This window comes from Oryzias latipes, chromosome 18 (genome assembly GCF_002234675.1).
Source record: "Oryzias latipes chromosome 18, ASM223467v1".
Classification (NCBI taxonomy): domain Eukaryota; kingdom Metazoa; phylum Chordata; class Actinopteri; order Beloniformes; family Adrianichthyidae; genus Oryzias; species Oryzias latipes.
This window is the reverse complement of record NC_019876.2, coordinates 14469802-14488246: the sequence shown is the minus strand read 5'-3', so window position 1 is coordinate 14488246 and position 18445 is coordinate 14469802. Positions and strand designations below refer to the sequence as shown.

At 38.5% G+C, this 18445-nt stretch overlaps 1 protein-coding gene across 1 annotated transcript; it reads left to right on the top strand.

Annotated features, from left to right (window-relative positions):
• Nucleotides 1-4389: 4389 nt before the first annotated feature.
• On the top strand, nt 4390-18430 carry slc2a4 (solute carrier family 2 member 4). The gene is made up of 11 exons (XM_004079796.4): nt 4390-4706; nt 6088-6183; nt 8945-9105; nt 12382-12506; nt 12615-12730; nt 12903-13065; nt 14520-14707; nt 14814-14918; nt 16810-16911; nt 16991-17194; nt 17282-18430. The coding sequence occupies exons 1-11, from the start codon at nt 4674-4676 to the stop codon at nt 17492-17494; spliced, it is 1506 nt and encodes a 501-aa protein (XP_004079844.1). The 5' UTR covers nt 4390-4673; the 3' UTR covers nt 17495-18430.
• Nucleotides 18431-18445: the final 15 nt, after the last annotated feature.

Below are 18445 nucleotides of genomic sequence, written 5' to 3'. Positions count from 1 at the left end.
CTCATTTTCTTTTAAAAAATGTTTAAGAGTTGACTGGGATGTCTCTACAAATGTTTGATGTCATTACTTTTACTCATGTTTTACTCATGTATGACTGTGTTTTAACAAATATAAGATTAAAAAAAGAAGAGTATTTTCAACTCAACATGTCTACTTATTTTAACAGGGTGATTAACTTGGGTTGTCTCAAGCACCTTCATGTCAGGATCTGTCCAGAAAATCTGTGGCTGCATTTTAAGTATTTTGTCAACAGCTTTCAGTCTCATTTTCTTCATATGATGAACCTTGTTAGCAATTATTGGGGTCATTTTAGGGATAGGTGGCTCTTTAACCTTTAAATGAATGTGCTGAATTGCCAAAATGGCAATGATGATATAGGAAAAAGTATGAGAATATGGGAATTAGGAATTATATCTTTTTGGAAAAATTATTTTTTCCATGCTTTGAGTAATCTAGAAACTACTTGAGCTGGTCAATAAATCCCATCACACTTTTTGTGATTCTCTAGTTATTTGCATTGTATCGGGAATTGCGTTGACCTATGACTATACTTTTAAATGCGAAATATGATTTGTGCTTGTCAATCGGCATATATAAAACAATCAGATCATTAAAATAAACAAAATTATTATTTGATAAATATGATTAAACCTTTGTTCTCTGTTTTTATTTTTCTTGTTTTATGTTGGCTATCTTTGCTATACAAGAAAAAAAAGCACTTAATGAAAGTACAAAATTCCAGCCATCCCATGTTGCAGTTAACCAAAACTCAGTATTTGCAGCTATTGCAATGCTTAAAATTATTTTTTTAAAGATGCAAGAACACTGAAGGAGGTATAAAAACAACTATTAGATTGTTTAATTTAATGATAATTTTTTAAGCACAGCTCATTTACCCTGAAAATAATATTTATTCCTTTTTAAACAAAATTTATTTAAACAATTATTTGATTATTTTAGATATGAGATAATCAGCTCGACTTTAACTGTAAAAAAAAGTGTTTCATCAAATCAAGACAACCCCTATTTGTTTTAACCTCCACAGTTTAAAACATAGAGGTCAGTGATGCTCTAGGACTCTTCACTCCATAATGAAGCGTCTGTATTCATAGAATCTATGGTGACATGCCACATTTCTTAAAAAACACTCAAATACTTTTAATTATCAATGCTTGTTCGTTTACAACTTACATTAGCTGTTTCTTTAATTGTAAACTGGTAATAATAAAGCAAAATGTTCCTTTCTTTTTGCTTTAAAAAAAAAACTTGTTTGGTTGAGGTTTCAGAAATACAGTATGTCAAAGGTAATATTACCAAGCTTAGAGTGGGATTTAAATGACTATTATGCATATTTTGATGGACAAACAATAACTCTCTAGACAGACTTTCCATTATTTTAAAGACTCTCATTCATACAGGATGGTTCCATTGGAGAAAAGGTTTTCAAAAGGGTCGCCCCGACTCTGTTTTTATTAAGTTGAAGAGGTTTTTTATTCAAGAGTTTGTTTTAATGCCTTTTTGCTAACAGCACAAAAGTTTTGAGTTTCAATTTTAAAAAGGCCAAACATTTCTATTTTTAATCTGGGTCTGTAAAAGCTAAAACTTGAATCTAATAGAACTCAGCATTCTATTCTTTTTTTAAGTATTCTAAGAAAAAGGATTTCTCAAGACTTATTGAGAAATTTGAAATCCAGCAATAGAAAATAGATTCCAAATATTCAAATTCTGTGCTGTTTTCCTTTTTGCAAAAAGTCTATTTCTTATTATGGGTATATCCACCGTCAACAAGATTAAATATTTTCTTTCAATTTTCATCAATTTTTCTTTGTATTCAATGTAATCAATGTAATAACTGAAATGTGAAATTTGTTGAAGTATTTGAGTTTTCTAATTTTTTGTTTATTTCAGTATTCAATTATTTTTTAGTAATCAAATCAAATTAAAATAAATTAACTAAATAAAATCAAAGGACTGATGTGACATACATTTTCTGTCAAGTTAGAGTCTAAACCTATATTTTTTACAAACCTTCAAACTTAACTTTATTTGTTTGTGTGGCGCCTTTCATTCAGGTTGAAAACCCAAGGCGCTTTACATAAAAGCAAACAAAATAGTCATAAAAGATGAAAATTATTTAAAACAGAAAACACAGGACAATCACACACAGTTGGCCCCCCTCCCTCACCAGATTCTTCCCTCCACCCACCCAGTTACCCCTATATGACCCTTACATCAAAACTGAACAAAAACATAAAAACTGCAGCGTAAAGAAACAGTCTGGCTCTGTACTGCTGTGCAGAAACGATACAGTGGGGATCCACTTATTCCAAGGCGACCACGGGGCCCATTGCCACAGCGCCCGGCCAACACAGCAGCTCAGGGCCCACTCTACGGCTATCAGAGCACAGAGCGGGACTCCAGCCGGCCTAATGAGGACGAGGACTGCAGCTACAGTACCCCCCAATGGCGAAGCCAGTAGTGCCCCACAACAACTTCCAGGAGTAATAACAAACATCATAATAATTATATATTTAAAAAAGTGTGAAAAATAATCAAAACACAACCTTAATTATGATAAATATAATAATAAAAAGGGTAGTATATTGAAAAATAATTGTCCATATATAAATACTATGATTTAACCCTAATTTGGCATGAGGATACAGTGGTATATTTTGAAACTTACTGGCTCTGTTGTTGTTTTTTACCCATAATACATTGGGACAAACAGTACATGTTGGTGTAAATGTCTGATCGGTACACTTTCAACACCTGCCCTTCATCACGCGACTGTGCTGTAGCATGATTTCGAACCAGATGACCCCAAAGAACACACCTAAACACACACCAAAACACTTGTTAAATATAGGTCGCGACAAGGTGGAATATTATTTACACAGGCTGTTTCTCTGCATCACCACAGAGCGATCACATGATGTGTGTGGGTGTGTGTGACGCCTTTGGCTCGGAAACTTCACGACTGACATTTTGTCCTCTGAAACGTCGCCTGCCAGGAACATTCAAAATGCTATTTAAGTCTGCATTCATCCCTCCTTTCCCTGTCCCCCCCTTGAATTTCACGATATCCTCTTGGAGCTCATCTTTCTTTTCTTGGTTGTGCGCATAAACTCTCAAACTATGTTGGCAGGGGCTCCACACCACTGTTCTGGGGGTGTAAAGTTTCTCTGCATTTAGTTGGAGTCACACATGACTCTGCTGGGGGGCCCTGGCTTCAGTTGAGGGGGTGTCATGTTTTCCCACAAAAAAAGATGGACAGGCAATGAGCTCCAAGAAAAGAGTGGCGTGAGGTGAGGGGGTGTGTCCGCTTTGGGGCAGGCCAGAGTTATGTTACCAAAGGGTGTTGAGGAGACATTGTCCCACAGGACTCTTTTTGGCTGATCTCATTAAACACCCCCACCCCAACCCATCAGATCCACAGACAGTTTGGTCTCTAACTCCCCCCCCGGACCACACCCCCGCCACTCAATTTAGAGATCACCTGTTAAGGGGGGTTAAAGTCCCACTCCGATCATCTTTTGATCTATTGTAAAAGCGTTCTAAGTGGTCTTTTAATTATGCTGTTTTCAGCCAAAATGTTAAAAAACCTGTGTCGTTTTCTAGGACATAGTTTCTGCAGAGCGGCAGCTTTTACAAACTGCATTTTTTCATCTGCTCCTGATTCTCAACGATTTGAATAAAGAAATCCTCATAAACGCAATTTTAGGCTTAATTTTCTTGATACGTGTCCATCAGAAAAATGCTTAACGAACATGTTAAAAACAGCAAAAGCCTGATTTTCATTGGAGTGGGTCTTTCAGCGTTGTTGAACGCGACAGAAGAGGAGGAGCTGCAAAGGTTTGCAGACAGGCTGGGCAGAGGTGTACGACCTCTTTGGCATGCGGTCTGAAATAGAAAGGGATTTCAGACCTTTGGGAGGACAGACAATGGCCGCCAGCACGGCTGACGAGCCCACCTCTTTGCTGCACAGAAATGTTGACTCATGAAATCGGATTCCGATTCTCCAAAAGTCAATTAACTGAATATAATGACAAACCTGCAGCCAGTTTCCATCCAGTTTCAATGTCGTGATCTCAATGAGATGCAAGATTGAGATCTTGCATTTTAAAGAGTTATGCATTCAGCCACAGCCTACCTTCATACAATTTATGAAACATTAAGCTTGCATTTTGACATTGAGCTCAGAAAAGTAACTTCTGTCATTGCAAAATCCATGTTACAGTCTTATCACCCTCCTTGTCATCTATCTCCAAAGTTCTCCTTTCTGTGTTCTTCCACTTTCTTGTCTCTGAACATTTGCTCTCCCCATCAGCCAATCCTAGCTAAGGTCAAGACAGCTTCCTCCTTGGTCCCACCACCCACCATCTTAACCCCCTCCCTCCGTCTGTCCTCAACTCTCCTGCGTGCACCGAAGGCGTGCACGTGGGTGTCACTCGAGCTCAGCTTTACGCACAACACAAACTTCAAACTTCAAAGGCAAGCAGAAGTACAGCACACACCAGAGCTTCTGTCTTTGGGCTTCTCGTTTGGATTTAATCAGCCTGCCCGGGTTTTTGGTGGCAAAGTGCTCAAAGGTTACAAGAGTTTTTTTACTCCATCTGGCAGCAGAGACATTTGTCACCAACTGCCACTGGGTGCCAGGAGCTGCCAGAGTCATGCCGGCAGGGTTTCAGCAGCTTGGAGGGGAGGTATGCTTTAAGTCTTTGCCTTGTTGCGAAATGGATGGGCCCATTTGGGCAGGAAGACCTGACTCACAAAGGTGCCTCTGAAAGGTCATGCGTTTTTGGCGTGCTGATTCATGGCTTTTTTTGCATAGGAGTCTCCAAATGAAAAGAAATAATGTCTTACTATAAGATTCACAGCTCTGGTTTTCTGCAGTAGCTTTAAATTAATTTTTTAAGGAAAAATACCAAAAAAGGAATGATCCATCCTAAATAAGGAGAAGAATCTCACCTTGACCTGTCAAATTTCTCAGTGTACATATCAAACTCCAGTGTTGCAGCACAGCCTGTTTGGCCAAGTTTTACCACCTTTGGCTGTTGTGAAGAAATCGCCTAAATAGTGATCAATAAGGGTCACTTTAAATAATCAGACTCCTCCTCGTCTCTGATGATGAAATATCTAATCTTCAATTCTATCTGTATTGGCGTCCTGCTAAATGTCTCATTAACTGCTTTCTGCTCCAATAAACCAAAGATGCAGAGAACAAAAAAAAGGAAATTTTTATGACATTTGGTTACCTGACCGCGACACATAGCCCGAGGCAGATAAAGGTGACTTCCTGTTCATAAATGAATGACCACGCAGTCGTTGAGGTGAAATGCTGTTGTGACAGCTCAACCGGCTGCTTCTGACACTTAACCCAAACCACAACAGACACATGTCTGTTTCGGGTCTTGAAGACTAAACTACCATGGAGTCAAAACATTGAGGGCAAGACACTCAAGGCTGGGGGTTGGTCAGAATCTGTTCAATCATTTACAAAATTTAAGTGGCTCAGCTGTAAAAAGCTTGAAAACTCAACAAGCAGAGATCACAACCATTCCCATAATTGGATCAAAACATCTTCAACGTAATTCCAGAAAAATTCCAGTGTTTTGATCAGGTCCATGACATGTTAACTGTATGTTGCTATGACACCTTCTCTGTTAGCCAGCAGATCTCATCAGGGAACAATCACATCAAGTCAAGCCTCTGTTTTCTATTTTTTTGCTAACTTGTACAACAGTAACTTATTAGTCTTATAAAATGCTGCTCCTTATGGAAAATTAAAGCCATTGCTCGACGGGAGGAACCAGTTTCCCCAAGGTCATCTCATCTGTCACTGTGAGGGCAGGTGTCTGAGGCCTGATGGGAAACTAGAGGGGAAGCTAAAGTTCAGGCGAGTAGCCAGTGAAGTCATGAAGGGATTGTCTCTCGTCGGGATCATAGTTATATATAGTTGACGCTTGTAGAGCAGGGAAACTCATTTGAATGAGCCTTAATTCCAATTAGAGAGTTTCAGCTTTGGCTCTGAAAATGAGGGCGTCTTGACTTTGTTCAAATCCTGTCTTTGTTGTGCTTCCCCAGACGGTGACTGGAACCCTTGCACTCTCAGTCTTCACTGCTGTTCTGGGATCTCTAACGTTTGGGTACAACATTGGAGTCATCAATGCACCTCAGAAGGTAGAAAAAAATAAATATACTGAAACAACTAAATATGTGGCAAGAAAATTAACCCAATATAACCATTCCCATCATCTTTGATAGATGCAGTTCTGAGACCCCTATCTCATTTGCATAATCAAAACTTTTACATAAGAACCCATTGTATATAACTTGGGTTGTGTCTGAATTCCTTCCCCACTCATTATATATTGCACTATATAGTGGGTTCGCCATTTTGTAGCGCTGTCTGAATCTGCAATTCCAAAATCGAGTGTCCTAAAACATTTCCCAGGAGTCTCTGCGAAAAACCAATGTGCATCGATGTTCATTAGATCGTTGAATACAGACCACAATGCATTGCGTCTGGACAGTTTTTGCAAATAATAAGCCATCAATATTTTTGTCTTCAGAAGACAGCGGATTCATAAATGATCATTGCAAAACGCTCATATCAATTCAATTTTACCTTTGTGAAATTGATGTCATATTCGCGTTTAAAAAAGAAAAAAAAAGTAGTGAGCATGGTGTCCGAATTGCTTTTAAAATCCAGGGCACAACATAGTCCCGCACTATATAGTTTTTTAGTTGTTAGGGGTTAGGGTGGGAATTCGGACACAGCCTTAGTCCATGTTTTCTGCCCTGTAGTTCATTATCGTTCCACTAGGGGCAGTAGAAGGGCTTTTTCTGCTCATCTCCAAATGGCTGCTTCCGTGAAATCTCAAAAAAAAACTTTGGCTGTTCCTGTTTTGCTGATTTTTTAAAACTTTATAGTGAGAATAACTCATCTATTGTTTTTTATTTCTTCAAATGACTACTTGCTGTATTGAAAGAATGCCAAGTTTAATTCTTTAATCACACCAAGCTAAACGTGTGGATCAAATTTAAGATGTTGATTAAATGAGATGCTTTTAACTAGGCCTGCACAATATACCGCAAATTTATCGTTATCGCAATTTCAAGCTGTGCAATATGCATATCGCAAAAGACAGCAAATTTGCAATAAATGGTTAGATGTGGCCAAACAATCTTATAGCAGCTTGAAGTGTTTAACGGATTGAAAGAATCCCTTTCTGCATTTGACCAATCAGATGGACCCCTTCACGTTGTTAACTTATCGGATGGCGCCCTATTATGTTGTATGTTCGCCTCCTACGTCAACAAGGGTCATTTGTAGTATAATTTTCAAGCTGTTGTAATGGAATGGGAATAATATTTTTGGTTGTTTTGCTAATTGTTTATATACCACCATGATGCCTTCAATTTTGGAAAAAGGACAAAGCATGGAAGTTCAGACTGACTCAAAGCTGAAGCAAAAATGAAGGGGAATCGCAGAAACCATGTGAAAGAAGCACACAAAACAGGCAAAACCTGTGTGCTTCCACGCACATGGTTGCTCACTAGGAAAAAGCGGGATGTGTGAGCATAATGGGGGTTCTGTTAATGCGCCTACCTTTCACATACAAACGGGTTCATATGCACACACAGGATTATACAACGCAAATGAAGTGAAAAGAAATGAATTTGTGTGATGTTGCAGTTCAACCTTACAGACCAAGGCTGTTAAAAAATTGTTTTTTAACATGTTTTTGTGGTATTTTTCTCATAATGATGTATATACATAATGAGATATAAAACATATATATATATATATATATATATATATATATATATATATATATATATATATATATATATATATATATATATATATATATATATATGTGTGTGTGTGTGTGTGTGTGTGTGTGTGTGTGTGTGTGTGTGCGTGTGTGTGTAAAATTAAGTTCAAAATTGCATTTCTGAGTATTTTTTTTGTTCAAGTCGCTGTGAATCAGGAGCAGATGAGAAAATGTAGTTTGAAAAAGATCGTAATTGTGATGTAGAAAGATTTGCTCTGAGCTATCGGCAACACCAAGGGGAAAGGGAGGTGGGTCGCGCAATGCCAATAGTCCCGCCTAAAACTCAGAGGCAAATTTCTAATGAACTCCTGCCGCTCTGCAGTGACTATGTCCAAGTAAAATGCAGTTTTCTTTGGAGGGGGTTAAAAACACCAAAATCATAAAAGAAAAGAAAAAACAGAAACATTAGGAACACTTTTACAATAAATCAAAAGATAATCAAAGTGGGACATTAAAGACTGGGGGGGGGGGGGGGGGGGGGCATCTGAAAACTGTCAAACATTGATACTCAGGTAATCTAGCAAAAATGGCAATTTGGTTTTGCTTCTCATGACAATATGTGCGCGTGCACACAGGAGCGGCAGACTGGCTCCTCGTGGCTGCTGGTATTCAGGGATCTGCTCAGAAACCTAGTTTACTACAAACAGACGAACACCAAAATAAAAACTGGGCTGCTGAGACTTTTATCATTTGCTTTCTTAGCCCTTTCTGTTGGAATATGTAGTTTTTAGCCTAGTTTGGGATGCATGGTATTCACTAACCATGAAAAAAGACCAGTACAATTAAATAACCAGTACATTTAAAAAAAATTGTTTTAGTTTAAACTTCAAGCGTTAACCCTTCTGAACTCATTGTACAACCTTTAAATCATATTTAAGGTGCATTTTTTATATCAGTATAGTGCTTCTTAACTCTCTGTTGCTCAAAATTATTATTTATCTAACTTTAAGCTTGAAGCTCTAATTGCAAAAACAATTTTGAAAAAGTTGTGGTATGACCCATAACTTTGTGACTGGAAAATAATTTAATGATCAAATTCAGGTGTTAGACTAAAACAACCTTTGAATAAATTCTCTCTGACCAGTAATGTTGCTCTGTAGATCATCGAGGAGGACTACAACGCGACATGGGTGCATCGGTATGGAGAGCCCATCCCCACAGCGACCCTCACCTCCCTCTGGTCTCTGTCTGTTGCCATCTTCTCCATTGGAGGCATGTTCTCCTCCTTCTGCGTTGGTTTCATCTCTGAATGGTTGGGCAGGTAGGAAAAAGTTTTTCCTGGAATGTACCAATTAACCTTGAAGTAAAGTGGGAAAATGTAAATTCAAGTATCTTTAGGCTCCACTTCTATTACTTGTGAGTAAAACTAAATTTGATTTCCCTATAAGTGGGTAAAGACCAGGAAGAGATTTGGATGAAATAAAGCTAACTAGTCAGGTGGGGGGGAAATAGAAAAATAGAGAAAGTCCCTGATGGAAAATGCTTTCCTCCATTACAATCCAAAGCCATTCCTCACTCCCATCCTGGTCACACAGAGGGAAGCGACCCAGTTTCCCGCTGTAACCTGAGCTGGGACTCAAACAGGACTGTGGCCCACCGCCTCCAACGAGACTGAAAGGAGATCTTAGCAGAGTTGGCAGTGGAGAGGTGCGAGTGGAAATGTTCATCATGGACACAGTCAGAGACAGAACTTTCTAATTGAAAGCAGCTGTCGCTGGGGTTGAAACTGCAGTGACCTTTGAGGTCAAAATGTCCTGAGCCTTAGCACATGATATGGTCATTGACAGCAGCTCTCATTGTTTGGGGGATAAAACATAGAGAGAGGTTTAAAATTTTATCGTAACAACAACACAACCATTGTTGTCACAACAACAATGGTTGTTGTGACAAAAAGAATGACTTCTTAGTATTTCTCTTTAGAAGTCTTTGGGATTTTGGCTTCTTGGAATCAGCGGCTACTTCCTGTTTTGGACACCAGGGAGGAGGAGTTACTCAGTACAGTTCTCATATACAGTCAATGGATGGATGGATGGTTTGTCAGATAGATAGATAGATAGATAGATAGATAGATAGATAGATAGATAGATAGATAGATAGATAGATAGATAGATAGATAGATAGATAGATAGATAGATAGATAGATAGATAGATAGATAGATAGATAGATAGATAGATAGATAGATAGATAGATAGATAGATAGATAGATGGATGGATGGATGGATGGATGGATGGATGGATGGATGGATGGATGGATGGATGGATGGATGGATGGATGGATGGATGGATGGATGGATGGATGGATGGATGGATGGATGGATGGATGGATGGATGGATGGATGGATGGATGGATGGATGGATGGATGGATGGATGGATGGATGGATGGATGGATGGATGGATGGATGGATGGATGGATGGATGGATGGATGGATGGATAGATAGATAGATAGATAGATAGATAGATAGATAGATAGATAGATAGATAGATAGATAGATAGATAGATAGATAGATAGATAGATAGATAGATAGATAGATAGATAGATAGATAGATAGATAGATAGATAGATAGATAGATAGATAGATAGATAGATAGATAGATAGATAGATAGATAGATAGATAGATAGATAGATAGATAGATAGATAGATAGATAGATAGATAGATAGAGTTATAATTGCTCTCAAGGGCCTCTCATCAATTCCATCATCTGTTATAATTATTTTTATTCAAATTTTTTTCCATTTAGCTTAGTTGTTTAAAATGTACAGTTTATTTCTGCTTTAGTTAAACAATACCACTTGTGTGGTAAAAACAAGTTAGGGATGGTTTGATTCCACTTTTTAAATTTTGATATAGATATATTTTTCTTGCATATTTAGCCTACAGATCTTCTAAAAATTGCTTAATTAATTTATGTATAACTTAGATAACAGTACCCTTTTTGTTTTACAAATTTTGGCCAAAGAAGAACTTTTTCATAATGCAGATTAGCTGCAATCCATTGTTTAAGAAATATTACATTAGATAAAATGAACCAATAGATTCCAGTATTCAATCCTTGAACTTTTTTCCAAAACCAAACAATGTAAATGTTTAAGGCCAGATTGGTGCAGTCCTCATCTGAACCTGGCCCACCTTAAAATGAGGCTTCACTTGTTGGTTCACTTGTAAGTGAACTCTGGTGCAGTTTACCACAGTGCGGATGCAGGCGGAATTAGCAGTAACAAGGGAAAAGTAAAAAGATTATGACACCACTTTACAATAGTTAAGTGTTAACGCAATCAGTGCAAATCAGATGATTCTGTCCTGGAGAAAAGTGGCTTTGAGCCGTGATGCATATTGGGATAAGTCGACTTAAAAAACAGTTACTGTGTGTCAAAATCAGCAGAATCCCGGTGCGTAAACGGTCAAAGATTTACAGTATGTCAAAGAGGGTGTGTTATTTAGGTGTCGCCAACGACATCTCTCCAGTGGGTTAAGGAGGAGGTGAAGCTTTTAGGGAAGCTTTCTGGTTTGACTGTGAGAAGCGTTAAGGAAGTTTGGTACCGTATAGAAATTGCATCATAAAAGTCATGTTTTTCAAGCATTCTTTGCCAAATTAATGTACCACATGTTAGACTTGAGTTAAATAAAAGGGTCTATGTGCGAAAAATGTACTCCAATCTGTTCAAATGAGAGAAGTCCAGAGGCTTTTTTTCAAGATTTTTTCTCAGGTGGTGGGAAGCAGGTTTGAACAGAAAGCCACGAAAGGGTGGCCAAATATTACACACTAAAGGAATTATGATTAAAAAGAAAAAAAAAACCTTTTTGTTTTTTACAAATTGACTATTAAATCAACAAAAGATGACAAATTATACGTATTTAAAGCTATTTGTGTGGGGTTTTTATAGGAAAAGTGCAGTATAAAATAAAGCTTGATTTTATTTTATTTAAAAAATATAATCAAAAGCTTGAACACAGCAAAACAAGCTGAAGTTGCTCTTTTTCAGTGAGGAATTACAAGTTTTGGTGAGGCTCAAGTAGAACTGTAAACTGCAGTTGTAAAAAAAAACTAATAGTTTGAATGCACCTTTTGACTCTTACAGTCATTCATTCATCTTATACCTTTTTACGGAGTCTTGGGGCTGCCAATCCCGGCCACTTACGGGCGAAGGCAGGGGACACCCTGGACAGGTCGCCAGTCTGTCACAGGGCCAGGGCCACATATCAATCACCCATTCACTCTCACACTCACGGACAATTTAGAGTTGCCAATTGAGCATGTTTATGGACAGTTTAATAAGATGTTTAGGCTAGAAACCAGACAAAAATACTTGGTGAGATTTTGTGTTCTTGCAGTGTAGACCCATGACAAAAACCTTCCAGACCCCTTAAACATCCAATCACAACACTACAACAGTCAGTAAGACAGCGCCCTCTAAAGGATCAAACCTCTCACACGATGAGGAGGCTCAAACTGCTTGTCAGCAGTTTCAAATGACTGAATGTATACTTTTAAATTAACATATAGAAAAGATGTGCCTATTTCTTTCTTCCAGGAGAAAAGCAATGCTTATAAACAACTTGTTTGCCTTCATTGGTGGGAGCATGATGGGAATGTCCAAGCTCTGTCGTTCCTTTGAAATGATGATTCTTGGACGTTTCATTATTGGTGCCTATTGTGGTAAGAGATACAGTAAAATGGTGCAATTTGTTTTTAAAATTTTCCATATTTTACAGAATATGATCTTTTTTTTTTTTTGCAAATGGTTTCATCTGTTTCTCTTTTTAGGGCTGGCGTGTTCCCTGACACCAATGTATGTTGGAGAAATTGCACCAACAAGTCTTCGGGGGGCTCTGGGTACCCTGCATCAACTGGGAATAGTCACAGGCATTCTGATAGCACAGGTACAATGTGGCTACTCTGTTTCCTAAAAACAACTTTATTATTATCTCTTAATGTAAGATAAATGGCTGTATTTGATCAAATAAAAATCTCTTTGCATCCTTTGCTGCAGAGATAAATCTTTTTCAGAACTTCTCAAACGCTGCGTGTTTTAAATACTTATCTTCGAAACAGATCCTGGGTCTGGAGTCTTTACTCGGCAGTGAGGACCTTTGGCCGGTTCTGCTGGGTTTAACAGTGATGCCAACTGTACTTCAGATGGGTCTGCTGCCTTTCTGCCCCGAAAGCCCTCGATTCCTTTACATCATCCGCTCTCAGGAGCATCTTGCCAAACGTGGTCAGTAGGACTGAAGGGTATTAGACGGCCTATCACTTTTTTTTAAGATTCAAGATTTCTTTACCCAAGATTCCCCTTACCAGCTGCAGCCTAAATCTGTTTGGTGACTTTCATACATGCAGCCAATTAATACATTTATGAAGAAATGGAAATAGAATGGATAGCATTAAAATAAAAAGTAAAAAAAATATGAAAATAGAAAGAAATTTTGTTTCACTTTGTATATATTATGACACTAAAATAAAATAAATAGCAAAGGATTTTTCTGTCAGAGGAAAAAAACCCAAAGCAAATCAACTAAGACCATCTCAAGTGAAAAACATATTTATGGTGTTTTGATCATGTTCTTGTGGCATATTTCTGATACTGGAGGACATATATAAGAAAAATGTATCCTTTTCCATTCACCTCCAAAACCCATTTTGTCCCTTTCGGGGTCCCGGGGCTGCTGGAGCCTAACCCGGCCACTCATGGGTAAAGGCAGGGGACACCCTGGACAGGTTGCCAGTCTGTCTCAGGGCCACAAATCACACTCACATTTACACCTAGGGACAATTTAGGCTAACCAATTAACCCATGAAGCATGTTTTTGGATGGTGGGAGGAAGTCGGAGTCCCCGGAGAATAGCCACGCATGCACGGGGAGAACATGCAAATATGCAAACAGAACACCCCCATCGGTGTTCTGTTTCAGGTCCCCCAGCCGGGACTTTATTCAAATCTGTGCATCAGGAACAGATGAAAAATGCAGTGCAAAAAAGATCGTATTTGTGACGTCAAAAATACAAGGGGCGGGCCCCGGGCAGGGATTGTGCCATGCCAGCAGTAGATTAAACACAGATGCTTTAAAGACCCACTATGGTGATCTTTTTTTTCAAAACTTTTCCAGTGGGGTTTTAATTATGATTATGAGGTAAAATCCAAAAACCTGCGTCTTTTCCTAGGACATAGTTTCTGCAGTGTGGCAGGAGTTCATTAGACGAACATGAATCTTTTGGTCTGCAAGTGGATGTATCAGAAGAGAGCTGTTGGCCCACCCAGCGTAATTTCTGAGTCACAAATAAGCTGTTTTTTTTCATCTGCTCCTGATTTTCAAGGATTTGACTAAAGAAATACTCAGAAATCCAAATTTATGCTACATTTTCTTCATACATGTCCTCCATCATTAGAAAAATCCCACAAAAACATGTTAAAAACACCAAAAGCATGTTGGAGCGTGTCTTTAAAATATTTGACCTGGTTAAATTTAGATGGCAATACTAGTGTTGAAATGTAAATTTATGTTTTATAATCTATTATCCTAATTTATAGATATGCCAATAAAAAATATGTATTGCAGAAAAAGAGAGCAATTAAGAATAACTGCTGCATGTTACTAAAATGTATGAACTTCAAGGTCCCCCACTGTCGCCAAAAAGTCATCTAAAAGTCTGTTTTGATCCGTGCACCTTCCAGGCTTGAGGAGGTTAACTGGTCGGGATGAAGTGGCTGACATGCTCGCAGAAATGAAGGAAGAAAAGAGGAGGATGGACATGGAAAAGAAGGTGTCCATCCTTGAGCTCTTTAGATCTCCATTCTACCGCCAGCCCATCATCATCTCTATTCTGCTGCAGCTCTCCCAGCAGCTCTCTGGCGTCAATGCAGTGAGTCTGTTAAAATCAAGACTACACAATTATGCGATCCTCTGTATTTTGGATTAGGCCACTGGGTAGCCAATCTTGAATCAGTAAAGGTTGATCTGTTCTGCAGATTTTCTACTACTCCACTAATATCTTCATCAAAGCCGGGGTCCAGAGTCCAGTCTATGCCACCATAGGAGTTGGAGTTGTGAACTGCGCATTCACAGTGGTCTCGGTAAGAAATACAGATAGCGTGATTGATTTTCTCCCCTCGATTTTTACATTATTCATGAATTAGGCACAGGAAGAGGCTAGGTCTGAATTTCCTCACTCCTCAACAACTACTAAAAAATTATGTAGTGACGGACAATTCAGTGCTCTGGATTTTAACGCAGGTCAGACACCGTGCTCACCACTTCATATTTCAAGCTTCATATTTATAAGCTTTTTACTGAAGTAAAAAGCTTATAAATATGAACATTTTTACGAAGACTTTTCTGAATCCACTGTGTTCTGAAGATGAAAATTGGATGATTTATTTCAAATATATTAAACTACTTTGTAGATTTAGACATCCCTACAAAATGTTGAAAGCCCTGTACAGTGCACTAAGTAGTAAGAGAACTCAGACTGAACCGAGGTCCACTGCCCTTCTGTGCCTGACAGTAGTACAATCTGAGCTCCTTGTTTACTGATTAACACTGTTATCAAATAGTAAAACCAGATAAGACAAGCCCAGTGAGGCTTTTTTAAGGTCTGCCAGTGAAATCAAAATCAAAGCGGGCCAAGTTTAGTTTGCCACGTCAAAAGGATCTAATGTCAATAAACGGGGCAAAATCCGGTTTTTAGCTGTAACAACAGAGACTCTTTCCAGGCATTCGCTCACAAAGTGATATTAATAGAAACTTCTTTATTTTCTTTGTTATTGAAAGGCCAATCTAGAGATTTGGGAGGAAAATATTCGAATTTTAAGCATTATCTAACATTGTCAAATATTTGTGATCTGTTGATTTAAAAAAATATAACATTGTTCCCATTATTCCCAGCAACAGGCTTTCCCAGCTCTATTACTGGACCCCGTAAAAACCATAACATTACAGAATTGAAATGTTACATTTTTTGGGAATTAAGATCGTTTTAAAATCCTTTGATGAAATTCACAAAAACATGTTGCAATGTATTTTTTTGTAAGATGTAGATGCTATCAGATATAATAATTTGAGTGATTTGGTCAGTTTTTGCTCAAAACAATGTTAGTTTAAGATACAAAATTATAGATTTAAGTTTTCAAAAAAAAGAACCTTATTTACCCATTGTCGCGAATTTGATCCATACATTTTTTGCACGGTGTAAGTATATTAAAAACTAATAGTTATCAACAGTTTTTGGCATTCTGGCAATACACCAAGTAGTTTTTTTTTTAGAAATAAACAATAGATAAGTTGTTTCCACCATAAATTTTGGAAAATTGGCCAACGTTTTCCACCATAAGCGTTTTTGAGATTTCGTGGAGGCAGCCATTTTAAAATAAGCAGGAAAAGCCCTTCTAGTGCCCCTAGTGGGCTGATGATGAACTACAGGGCAGAAAACAATAAATACAATGGGTTTTAAAGGGTAACAAAAAGGGGGGGGGGGGGGGGGGCTAAGCAGGTTAGCTTGAGTTAGCGTAGAATCCCACTGCGTCAGTGATGGAGAGTGATATAGAGCAAAGTGATGCCAGTTTCACCTCAGACCTTTCTGTGGAGGTTGAGGATTTTCTCCTCCACCTTCTCCTGAGGCAGGTGCTCGGGGTCCAGGACCTTATTGAGCTGCAGAGCATGACGTGAAAATTCAATAATTACCAGTTTATTTAAAATTGTCAAAAAATTGGCCAGGACCAACAGTTAGCACTTTTAAAGCCCCATTTGTACAGGTAAACAGCCGAAGTTTGGATCATGCTAATGAGATTTCGGTCTCAGAAATGCCTGTATCAAATGACATTAATTGTAATGGGTTAAAAGTAAATCAGGCAAACATGTAAAACTACATCTTTGTTGATGCTTTGACTTTAAAACTAAACTCACCACATAGGCTTGAGTAGGAACTGCCCATTGGTCTTCCGAGGTAACATTTCCTTTCTCAAACAGCTTTTCCTTGTGGAGAGAATGGGTCGACGAACACTCCACATGTTGGGACTAGCAGGAATGTGCATCTGTGCCGTCCTCATGACCATGGCTCTGGCTTTATTGGTAAATTACTGAAAAAGATTAAGTTATCTGTCACTGTGTTTTATCTACCAGTGGGGTCCTGCTTTCTCTTGCCTTACAGGAAAGCATTCCCTGGATGAGCTACATTAGCATGCTCGCTATCTTTGGCTTTGTGGCTTTCTTTGAAATTGGGCCAGGTCCGATCCCTTGGTTCTTTGTGGCTGAGCTGTTCTCTCAAGGTCCAAGGCCAGCTGCCATGGCGGTAGCTGGGTGCTCCAACTGGACGGCTAATTTCATCATTGCCATGTGCTTCCAGTACATTGCTGTGAGTTCTTTTACTGCACAACACGAAAGAAACCTCCATCTATCCCCCACCCCCATCCTATTTGACGTTCAACGCGTCTCTTTTCAGGAAATATGTGGGCCATACGTCTTCCTGATCTTTGCGACACTCCTTGTGTTCTTCCTCGTCTACACATTCTTCCGGGTGCCAGAGACCCGGGGCAAGACCTTTGACCAGATCGCAGCCAATTTCAACCAGTACTCAGCGGGAGGGATGATGGATATGGACTTGAACAAAAACAGCACAGAGCTGGAATACTTGGGGGATGAAAACATGAACTGAAGATTGTCGTTCAAAAACAGGAGGAAGCGAGTAAGCCTAGAAGATAGCACAATGAAGGACCTACTCCTAAGTAGGTCTTTTCAACATGTACTTTCAGATCTACCAGTGTTTTTGTAACGGCTGTAATAGCAGTGTTAGGAGTGCGTGATGAAAAGTTCAGACGTTTTGAAATAGTTGGTCGGTATCACTGCAGTGAACCGTTAATGCTTTCATATTTTGACTTTGCAAAGAGCTGATAACTCATTGATTAGAAACTGCTGTATTGACTAGGAACAAGACAGTCCTGCTGGGGTACTGATTTGCCGGAGCGGCAGGATTTTATTCCATGCTGATGCAATCACTTGCAGTATTGACAGACTTTGGAATTCCAGCACTTTATTAACAATGACGTCCAAAGTTTTCCAAGTTTGGAGGTTGAAGGCTTTTTTAGTCAGCCAATTTTCACTTGAAATGGGAACTTATCCAACAGCACATATCTGGGACTAAGGGATAATGGCAAATAGTTTGAGGAAAAAAAGCATTTATATTGAAAAATTCCAATAATTTGTTTAGAAAATTTAAAGTTTTGGGTATTTTCCAATTAACTCAGGAAATAAACACCAATTCTTTATTTTTTAAAAAGTAGATATTTCAGATACTTCAAGTACTGAGATCTTTAGCAAAGCGGTTCCCAGGTGATGTGCTTTTCTGATCTTTTTTGAAGCCACATTGGCATTTCACTTGTACATAGTGTTTGAGTTTGAGGTATGAGGGTCTAACATTGTGATTCTTTATGCACTCCAGTAGTTTTGTAAAAAAAGCCCAGTCAAATGGGAGGGGGTGTTAAAGAAATCAGATTGGTTGTATATTAATTTTGTAATTATATCTATAGCAAGTTTGTGTATTTTCTTTGACTATGCTGTGTAATGTTTGCTCTACATTAAAGAATAAACTGAACTTCTTGTTATTTTA

Excerpts from the sequence above, each read along its gene's own strand:
- slc2a4 (XM_004079796.4), top strand. The coding sequence starts at position 4,674 with ATGCCGGCAGGGTTTCAGCAGCTTGGAGGGGAG. Across the intron at positions 9,106-12,381 it reads ATCTCTGAATGGTTGGGCAG|GAGAAAAGCAATGCTTATAA; the intron begins GTAGGAAAAAGT and ends TCTTTCTTCCAG. Across the intron at positions 17,195-17,281 it reads TGTGCTTCCAGTACATTGCT|GAAATATGTGGGCCATACGT; the intron begins GTGAGTTCTTTT and ends GTCTCTTTTCAG.